Here is an 11,495-nt window from a genome sequence, read left to right as displayed (position 1 = left end):
GAGAAAACGAGATATCCACATGCAAAATAATGAAATTGGATATTTTTCTTAAACTGCACATAAATACCAATGCCAAAAGGATTAAAATTGATTAAAAATTTAAATATAAGGCCTGAAATTTTGAAAGTCCTAGGGAAAAACTTCGCAATTTAGGCAGTGATTTATTGGCTATGACACTGAAAGCACAAGTAACAAAAATTAAATAAACAGGGCACTAAATCAAACTAAAAAATCTTCTGTACAACAAAGAAATGATAAACTGAATAGGTAACCTATGGAGTTGGAGAAAATATTTATAAATAATATGCATATGATTAGGGATTAGCATCCAAAATATATAAAAAATAGCTACAACTCAATTACCTAATTTAAAAATAAATGAACTGAAATGTGGGCAAAGAACTTAAGTAGACATTTCTCCAAAGAAAACATTTTTTTTTCCTTTTCAATTTTTTACTTAAATCCTAGTTAGTTAACATACAGTGCAGAGTTGGTTTCAGGAGTAGAATTCAGTGATTCATCACCTACATACAACACCTAGTGTTCATCACAACGAGTGCCCTCCTTAATACTCGTCACCTATCTGGTCCATCCCCCCACCTCCCTTCATCAACCGTATTTTGTTCTCTGTCTTTAATAGTCTCATATGGTTTGTTTCCTTCTCTCTCTATATATTTTTTCACCTTCCCATACGTTCACCAGTTTTTTTAGTTAAATTACAGAGATGAGTGAAATCATATGGTATTTGTCTTTCTCTGACTGACTTATTTCACTTAACATAATACATTCTAGCTCCATCCAAATCATTGCAAATGGCAAGCTTACATTGTTTTTGATGGCTAGGTAATATTCCAATGTGTATATACACATCTTCCTTATTCATTCATTAGTCGATGGACATCCAAAAAAATCTTCTAAATGGTCAACAGGTATGTGAGAAAATACTCAACATTACTAATCATCAGAGAAATTAAAATCAAAACTACAGTGAGATATCACCTCACTCCTGTTAGGCTGGCAACTGTTGAAAACAAAAACAAAAACAAAAAAGGTAAGTGATGTAGAGAAGTTGAAACATTTTTTTTCCTTACTACCTTTCTAAACATTTTTTTAAGTTTTTATTTAAATTACAGCTGATTAACATACAGCATAATATTAGTTTCAGGTGTACAATATGAAAATGAAACTTTTTTTTAAAGTTTATTAATTTAAGAAACAGTGCAAGTGAGTGAAGGGCAGAGAGAGAAAGAGAGAGAGAGGATCCCAAGCAGGCTCCTCACTGTCAGTTCAAAGCCCGATGCTGGGCTTGAACCCACAAACCATGAAATCATGATCAGAACTGAAGTGGGACGTTTAACTGACTGAGCCACCCAGGCACCCCTGAAATTAAACTTTTATAAAATTATTGTTTCAAATATAAAATAGTGTCAGTATGGAAAACCAAATGACAGTTTCTTTAAACAATTAAAAATTGAATTACCATATGATCTAGATCATTGGATCTATTACCATCCAATTCCCTTATGGGCATAAACACAAAAGTAGTAAAAGCAGGTCTTGAACAAATATTTGTACACCCATGTTCATAACATTATTATTCACAATAACCAAGATATAAAAACAATCTAAATGTCCATCAATATATGAATGGATTTTTTATATGTGATATATACATAAAATGGAATATTATTTGGATTTTAAAAAGAAGAAATTTTGCCATATATGATAACATGAATGAACTGAGAAGACATCATACTAAATGAAATAAGCCAGTCATAGAAGGACATTTATATGAGCTATTTAACATGATAAGTCATACTCTTGATTTCAAGGTCGTGAGCTCAAGCCCCACGTTAGCCATAGAGCTTACATTTTAAAAAAAAAGATCACTCATAGAAACAGAGAGTAAATGGTGTTGTCAGGGGCCGGAGAAGGGAGAATAGTGAATTCCTGTACAGTTGGTATAATGTTTTAGTTATGCAAGATAAGTAAGTTCTAGAGATCTGCTGTACATTAATATACAGTACTGTACTGGGCACTAAAATTTTTTAGAGGATAGTTCTCATGTTAAATTTCTTACTACAATAAAATAAACAAATAAACAAACAAAAATAAAATAGGGCAAAATATTCTATCCTCTGATGATTTTAAAAATCTAAATAAAATAATGCATGTGTACAATATGAAACCTACAACACAGCAGAAATGTATTTGTACTTCAATAATTCTGGAAGCAAGCTTACATACTTCTAAAATGTGAAAATACTGCCTTCAAGGGATATTAATATTTTAAGGATACAGAGAATTTCTGATACTACAAAAGCTTAATATTAACACTAAGAAAGTTCTTATTTAAAGGTAATTGCAAATCCAGCAGACTGTTGAAAAAAATAAAGAATTTACTTTTTTGTTAAAAGGTTTCTGACTTTATTATCAAGATGATTTTTTCAATTAACAGCTTCCTTTTGTTCTCTTCACACCAAACAGTCTGTTTGCAAATCCTATTTGTCTCATTTCCTCTTGCCAAAACTGTCATAACTGACATTCTGATAGGAACCCAGATTTTATAAAAATCTAGGTTGTCTGTACCCTACAACCAACCACCTGAATATGATCCAGAGAATAATAGAAAGATGCTGTAGAGAGCAACTTGGGTGGCTCAGTCAGCTATGCTTCTGACTCTTGATCTCAGCTCAGGTCATGATCTCATAGTTTGTGAGTTTGAGCCCCACATTGAACTCTGCAATGACTCTGTGGAGCCTGCTTGGGTCTCTCTCTCTCTCTCTCTCTCTCTCTCTCTCTCTCCCTCCCTTCCCCTCACCCACTTGCACTCTCTCTCTCTCAAAATAAATAAATAAACTTAAAAATAAATAAAAACTTTTTCAATGAAATAAGGTGAATATAGAAGGATATTGGTGAATAATTCTTAAATGTGGGCTAAGATCCAACTACAAAAATTTGTGACAATCCTCTCCCCAAGCTGGGCTTGCATCAGCTCATGGCCAGCCTTCCAGAGTGTGGAAAGTCTTTGTAATAAGTAAGGTGTTCAAAAGGAAAGCCAGTAACCTTCTCTGAAGCTCTCTGAAGGGTGATGATGACAGCAACATGGAAGAATGGAATGAAAACATAGTTTTATAGTATAGAAGAAAAGAATATTTCAAGAAAAACACTACTAAAATACAGTATGTCATAAGATGCCATAATGTTCCCATATGGCAAGAAAATATAAATATTTATCTAAAGAGCTATTTAATTTTCTACAGAAGTGATGAGTTTATGTTTAATATATATCTATTGGCATGTAATTTTATAACAAAAAGTTCCACTATGATAGACATCAGTCTTTCCCTCTGCACACCTTTGATAAGGAGACCAGGAAAACAATCTTATATGGCCAGAGGCTTTATTTCAATCCTGTTCTAGGACAATTTTATTGTTTCATGGTCTTTCCTTCAGCTTACTGGGACATATTCTGCAGGGTGAAGATATTCTGAAGATAATAAATTAGAAGGAGCAGAAATCCCTCTGGAATATTCCTTTGTACAAACTCAACCATTGAACTAATTACCTATATGACATAGTGAAATCTCAGAGGATCCAAGAGAATAAATCACTGGAGGCTCCCTCCAGTGCCAACAAGTTCTCCCTTGTGGTTGAATTGAGATTGATCCTATGCCTCTCTCTGTTGAATGCCAGACTTTCTGAAGAGAATCTGTCTCTTTCCAACCCAGGTGTCATCATCCAAGCCAGCTCCTTCCCTTTCTACACCTTTTCCTTCTTCAACCTCATGGTAAAATGAGTAAAATGGGTGGGAGAGACCAGGTTATGTTTGAGCATTTCCATTAGCACCCATTTCTCTTCAGGTTGTGATTAGAAAGGAGGTTATCTCACTCACCCAATGAGAGTGGGCTATTCTTGGTAATAAGAAGGAACACATAGTACTCCAAATAATAGTATTAGGACGATAGTACACTCATACCTAATTATGGTCCCCTTATCGCCATTACCACAGTAATTTGCAGAGCCAGGAATATGTTAAGACTCAAAAAAGCATATATTTCAAGAAGTCCATGACAAAGGAAAAGACAAGAGGAAAGACAGAGAAAAATAACTATCCACATATTGAGCCTTTAGTAGGTATCAAACATTGCACAAGACATTATACAGAAAACATTAAGAGCACAGGATATAAAACTTCTGTCACTTCATATCTTACATGATGACAGAGACAAATGTCTTAGGAAAAAATAAAATTTGAACCAAATCTAGAATATTGAGTAGAATCTGAGAAAGTAAATAGAAAGACATTACTATGACAGGTGAAAGACACATCATTTACCAGAGAATTTAGGCACCTGTGACTACAAGCAAGTTTTAAATAAGTAAACAAGATCAGCCTAACATAAGCATTTATGTGGAGCTATAGTTGAAAATGAAATGAAACTGGCATTATGGAAGCAGGCATTTCATTCTGAGTAATTGCAGAATCTAGCTATCCCTTTATACATTTATTAAATACCTGCTACAGAACAAAACTAGCCTAGGCCCTGAGGAAGTAAGTAAGGAAGTAGATCAGGCTTCTAAAATGTTCAGAGGGCAGAAGGAGAGGCCAGCGAGTTCCTGCAATGGCAGAAGAATAGGAGCTTGAATATGGACCACAAAGAAGAGGAGATCATGGGATATTTCATTCAGGAAATGATGCTTGATCCAGGCTGTAAAGGGTAAATAGAACTTCAGCAGGTTAATGTAGGAGAAAAAGAAACTAGCATGTGCAAAAGAACAGAAGATGGAGCATGTGCTTTTCAAACATGATAGAGTGTGAGGTTGGTGAGAGAGAATGGATATGATAACATCTGGCCAGAAAAGAGATAGTACTGGGTGCCACACACTGGTATTTGAAGGGTTTCTGAGGATTGAAGCAATGGAGAGGGGGAAAAAATCAGTATTGCATTTTCTCTTACTCAAGGATAATATTACTCAAGGAATATTACTTGGAGAATAGCATGAAGGATGGATTAGGCTGAATATAACAATCTCAGTTATAAATAAGAAGTCTCACATTATGGCCACAAGGGGATTCCATGGATCATTTTAAGTCATTCTTGAATTTCATGACAAATTCTTCTTTTTGTGACATTCTCAAAAATTTCTGAACCAACAAAATTACTTCCAATGGTGTTGTATGGAGAAACAGTTTTTTTAAGTTCCTTTTATCTATCCAAATTTAACCATTCTCTAACTTTCCCATAGTTGATATAGTTTTCCTCCTGAAAAAAATTCAGTGTATATTTCCTTCTCTTTCAAGTGAGAACCCACTTAAGGAAGAATCGTATCCTATGTAACAGTATCTGTTCTGATAATAGGAAATCCTTCAAATATATTTTTCTATAGCACATTGTAGACTCCAATTCAGCCTCCTTCTCAAATACCCCAGGGCATCAATGATCCAATTTTAAAATGCTGCCTTAGTAAACAACCACAAAATAGATGTGGTTTGGCAGCACAGAAGGCATGTGCCTTTAGATTTTTATAATCTGGATCATATATCCATGAGGCCAACTCAATAGGTGTCCTCATAATTTCTCCATTGTTTACTTCATTGTAAGCATATCATTAAGGGCCCTCAGAATTTTTTCATGTGTGACATTTTCCAATCAAGTTCCCCCTATCCTATAATGGTGACATTGAATTTTTAAGCAGAATCCTATTTAAGTGCTATATTTATTCAGAGTCCTATTCTTGCCTATTGAGATAAGTTGGATTAGGTATCCCTGCCAGTTTTGCATCACTATAGGTTTGCATTCTTTCTGTGTGTGAGGCAGAGGAGTGAATGTGTCAGGCATCTGGGCCCCAAGTGTAAACTCTGGCTTTATCCTGTAGCACCTCCAGTTTTTCCTGCAGGTTTCATAATCTCCCCGTGCCTCAATTTCTTTTACATTTATTACTTATGTTCACCATTTATTTAGCACCAATTTATTGTGTGAAAATAGTGTGTAAATTAAGTGTGATAGTCCTCAGTCTGGAGATGAGGAAATGAAAGCTAAATTGTAGACAGCTCTATGGTTGTTAAAATATGGCAAGCAGGACTTGAACCATGACAACGAGCTTCTGCTCTTCCCATACAGTTTCTTGTGTACTGTTGTGTATTTGCTTTTTGTTTGGTTATTATCATTTAGTAAAATAATAATTTTGAGAATGGATAAATCATTTATTTCAGTATACCTTCTATTTCCATACATACTTTTAGGGCATTTGATCTTATGCAAACCCTGAAATGTGAACATTATTTTTTTTTTTTTGCATTTTCATGCAAGAAGGCTGAAGCTCAAAGTGCTAATGCTCCTCTTGCAAAGTCCTCCGTTCATTCAGTTACTCATTCTGCCCAAATAGTGGCTGGCAGAATATGGATTCAGAAAGATTTACTACAGTTAAAAACACTGTGCTCATCACCCAAACAACATCCAAAACCCCATTTCCTGAACATGTTATTTTTTTTCATATTTTATTAAATTAACCCACATTTGGGGTGCATGGGTGGCTCAGTTGACTAAGTGTCCAACTTTGGCTCAGGTCGTGATCTCACCATTTGTGACTTTGAGCCCTGCCTTGGCCTCTCTGCTGTCAGCCCAGAGCCTGCTTCAGATCCTCCATCCCCCTCTCTCTCCCTGCCCCTCCCCCCTTCTCTCTCTCTTTCTCTCTCTCTCTCACACACACACACACACACACACACAAATAAATATTTTTTTAAAAAAAAATTAACGTACATTTGCTATTACTGATCACACTTTCTTAAAATGCTTACCAAAAAAAGTGTTTTTTAAATGAACAGAATGATTTTTTTCAGGTATTTCCAGGGTTTATCATCACAATTAATATTCAATCCCAGGATTGTGCTCTCTTCCTCAGAAACCTGGCATTACATTTGCCCCTCTGATCTGGTGGTACTTTTTCTAATCTTCAAGAAATGTCGACAATTGAGAACATTTGCAAGTTAATTCGATATATTGTGCTATAATATCTATGAATTTAAAGAATTAAACATACGCCAAAATGTAAGGTATTCATTCTTAGCTGCTTGACAATATGGTGCTGAAATAGTCCCTACTGGAACTCATTTTTTTTCCAAATTAGACTGATTGTATGTGACAATGATTCCATTATACCCTTGTCTATTTTCATTTCAAGAATAAATAGAAATAATTCTATAACTTTTAGAATTTTCTAAAACCTTAACTCATATTTCATTTTCCAGTCTTCATTAAAGTTTTTGTTCACCTTCATGGTATTTGTTTCGTTAAGCCCAGTTTATGTGTATTCCTCTTTTGTGGAATGAAATGTCCTTCAAATTTTGAAGCTTATGAAAATAGTTGCTGTGTAGCCAAACTGAGAATTCTATAGTAAAAGGCAAAAAACCAAAACAAACAAACAAAAACAAAACAAAGCTGAGAAGAAAAGGTTAAAAGAAAGAATAAGGAGGGGAGAAGGGAGAAAGACACAATAATAAAGATGAAAATGTAGTATTTAGAAAAAGTTAATTTGCTGGTTGCATTTGCATCAGGCTAATTTTCTCATGGAAAACTAAAGTACCACTATGATAGTAGCATGATTGTCAAATAGATATATTGACCATGATTGTAAAAAGTTATCTGCTCTGTTTATGGAGAATTGCTTTTTGTTCAGGCAATCTTTGATACTTCTAAGCAAGGAAGATAAAAGCTACTTTAAGACATTGTCTTGATCAAGATCCAAAATAAAAAAAATCTTATTCTCCACAGAAGTGTGAGAAGCAAAGAAATTCTCAATAGTTATAATTAATAAGTTCACTTTTTAAAAATAGGGGCTCCTGGGTGGCTCTGTGGGTTAAGCATCCGACTTTGGCTCAGGTCGTGATCTCGCCGCTCGTGGGTTCAAGCCCCGCATTGGGTTCTGTGCTGGCAGCTCAGCTTGGAGCCTGCTTTGGATTCTGTGTCTCCTTCTCTCTCTGATCCTCCCCTGTTCCCTCTCTCTCTCTCTCTCTCTGTCTCTCTCTCTCTCTCTCTCAAAAATAAATAAACACTAAAAAAAATATTTTTAAGAAAAATAACTAAAAGTAGAAGGGGCATTTAAAAATCAGATAGTGTGGAAGTACAAACATATTTGTGAGAGGAATGTATTGGAGTAATGTGGCACTTGGGCTTTTTAAACTGCAGTACACTGTAACTTCCTGTGTGGCCTATTTGGGGAATAGCTACAAATTGCTGAAGGGTAAAACAATCATGATAGCATGGGCATGATAAAGGAATTGAGGGGAAAAGCTAACCTCAAAACTGAGTATTGGTGAGCTGAGTTTGGAAAATGCTAAGTTTAAGATATTGGTGGAACATTCCAGAAAAAAATCTCCTATAAGAGGTAGGGATTTGAGAGGGAAATGAAATTATGCATTTTGAAAATTCATAGTCTACAGAAAAGAGATGACACCATTTAGAAAGAATCTGGGGGAACACAGAGGAAAAATTTAAAGATGAGATAAAAAAAAGAAGGAAAAGATGAAACAAGGGAGAAAAAGATGACAGAATAAGAGGAAAATAAAACTAGTGAAAACTAGGAAGACAAGAGCTAGATGAAAAACAAAGGGAGCCAAGTTACGCAAAACAAACTACCTGTTGATGGCCTCTTTCCCAAAGAAAGAGTCTACACTGTTACATAGCTGTGATAGCCCTCCAACTTCTATCCTGTCTATCCAAGCATCCAAGTATCCTTAACTTAACTGGACTGAAAGGAAACATTATGTAGTAATTCCTTTAAAAATTTTCTGAGAGAAATGTGCCACTTTCAAAGGATTGAAATACCCATTCTTGATGACATGATAGCACTGTGTTTTATGAAGGAGCTAGGAGAGAGAAACAAGGATGCAGGAAAGGAGAGACAGACAGACAGACCTACACCCACAGAATGAGAGAGAGACTAAGAGAGGACAAGGGAAAAGAGAGGAGAGAGAAGAGAAAGGAAGAGAGAAGGAAGGAGAGTAAGTATAGACATAATTGTAGACTAAATATAGATAACAGTACCTAACACTTATATAGACCTTATCATGTGATAAATAAGTTTGATGATGATGATGATGATGATGATGATGTTAGAGATGATAGATAGATATTGGGTTGATAGATAATGGTAGATATATACATAGATGATGAATGGATATACATTATAGAGAGGTTATAAATAGATGATAAATAGATGATAGATTAGATAGATAGATGATAGATAGATAGATAGATAGATAGATATAGATAGATGATAGATAGTTAACAGATGATTAGATAGATAATAGATAGATGATAGATAGATAGATAGATAGATAGATAGATAGATAGATGATAGATATAGACAGAACTTAGTTATATAAAAATTATTTTAAGATATTTAAATAACCATATAAGTTAAGTTAAGGACTATTTTTATTCTCACTTTTTAAATAAGGAAACTAAAATGTGGAGAGGTTAAGTGACTTGACCAAGTCCACAAGTGATTGAGACTCAACTTCAGCACTCACTGCACTTAACCACTACACCATACAACAACAGAGTTGAGGAGAAAGAAAGTTAACCTAAGTGGGCTGAAAAAATAAATCATATAGTGCTTCTGTTAATTTTTTTTTGAATACTTCAAAAGGATTTAAAGGATTCAAAAGATTGCATTCCACTTCTATGACCTGAGAGAAGTATGTCATAAAGACTTGGGTTGACTGAGCTCAATGAAGAGCTTCTCACCATATCCAAGATATTCCAAATCTAATCCTACTTTAGTAGCAGCTGTGAAGGCAGTATTTAAATAGAATCAGCCCAATCTTTTGAGAAGTTCTCATAACAATTATGAAGATTATCCCACCAACATAGTTGAAGGTTTCAAGATGTTTATTGAAACATAAAAGTCATGCTTAATCTCTAAACTGTGTCTCTCTCCTTCTATCCATACATAAGGTGGGTTCCATGGAAGGAGAAAATGTGAGTTTCCCTAGAACTATTGTGTTGTTGGGCTTCTCAGATTATCCATGGCTAGAAATGCCCCTCTTTAGAGTGGTCCTGGTCTCTTACATCCTCACCCTGATAGGGAACAGCTCCATCATCTTTCTTTCCACGGTGGAGCCCAGAGTCCAGATCCCCATGTATTTCTTCCCGGGCAATCTCTCTGTACTGGACATTTGTATCACCTGCGCCATTGTGCCCCAGCTGCTGGCGAACCTCTGGGGACCAGAGAAGACAATTCCTTCTTGGGGCTGCATCACCCAGGCCTACATCTTCCACTGGACAGGATGCACTGAATGTGCTCTGCTGGCAGTAATGGCTTTTGATCGCTATGTGGCTATCTGTTAGCCCCTCTGGTACACTCTTATCAGGAGGCCCTGGGTGTGTGTGCAACTGGCAACTGCTGCCTGGTCCAGTGGCCTGGCAAATTCAATACTCCAAACTACGCTTACTCTCCAGCTCCACCACTGCAGTCACCACACACTTGACCACTTCTTCTGTGAAGTACCTGTTCTGATCAAGCTGGCCTATGGTGATACCACTGCTAATGAGCTGTCTCTGGCCATTGGAGCCATCCCTTTTGCACTGATGTCTCCTCTGCTTGTGCTAATCTCCTACACATTAATTGTCAAGGCTGTGTTGAAGTTACCTTCAGCTGACAAAAGGTACAAGGCACTCATCACATGCAGCTCCCACTTGGTGGTTGTCATCATGTACGTTGGACCAGCCATCTGCATGTACATCCAACCCCCTGAAAATAGCACCCAGGCCAAGTTCATGTCCTTCTTCTACTGTGTTATCACCCCACTGCTCAACCCACTCATCTACAGTCAGAGAAACAAGGATGTGAAGAGAGTGTGGAAAAGGATTCTACAACCTCAGAGTGAGGTAAAATCCTAAGAAGGATAGATGTCATAAAAAAGCCAGATAGTCTCTGCCTGTCTCCTGGGCCAACCCCATGCACAACTCAGTAAATACTGGCAGGTCTGTTTCCAAATGAGTGTCCATGAGCTCCAAGGAAAGAGTTCCCATCTGTCAACATCAACCAGCCTGATGTCTGGAGAAACTCTTCCAATTAGAAAGTGCTCTGTTCTGAAATCTCAAGTACAGCAATGCTACTCCTTTTTAACACTTCCTAAATGTCTTGTTCTCAGTGGAAAGAATGAGTCTGCATATCTGTAGGAGGGTAAGTAACACCATCTTTTCAAATAGCTTTCTTTCTCTTAATGCTTATTTGTTTTGAGAGAGAATATGTGTGAGTGAGCGAGGAAGAGGTAGAGAGAGGGAGAGAGAGAGAGAATCCCAAGCAGGCTCCATGCTGTCAGCACAAAGTCCGACTCAGGGCTCTACCTCCCAAACCATGAGAGCGTGAACTGAGCTGAAATCAAGAGTCAGATGCTTAACCAGCTCAGCCACCCAGGCGCCTCTCAAATCACTTTCTATAACAGCTCCCCTTTACCAGATAGCATACAAGAAAATTTGGTGGAA

The 11,495-nt window shown here is 36.5% G+C and overlaps 1 protein-coding gene across 1 annotated transcript; it reads left to right on the top strand.

Moving 5' to 3' along the window:
- Positions 1-9,971: 9,971 nt before the first annotated feature.
- Positions 9,972-10,907, top strand: LOC112856879 (olfactory receptor 2G3-like). Its single transcript, XM_025920178.2, is given in 1 exon segment — positions 9,972-10,907. A coding segment is annotated over 1 exon segment (936 nt).
- The last annotated feature ends 588 nt before the right edge of the window (positions 10,908-11,495 follow it).

This window comes from Puma concolor, chromosome A1 (assembly GCF_028749965.1).
Source record: "Puma concolor isolate L17-30 chromosome A1, mPumCon1.1.hap2, whole genome shotgun sequence".
NCBI lineage: Eukaryota > Metazoa > Chordata > Mammalia > Carnivora > Felidae > Puma > Puma concolor.
This window is presented reverse-complemented; position numbering and strand designations above follow the sequence as displayed.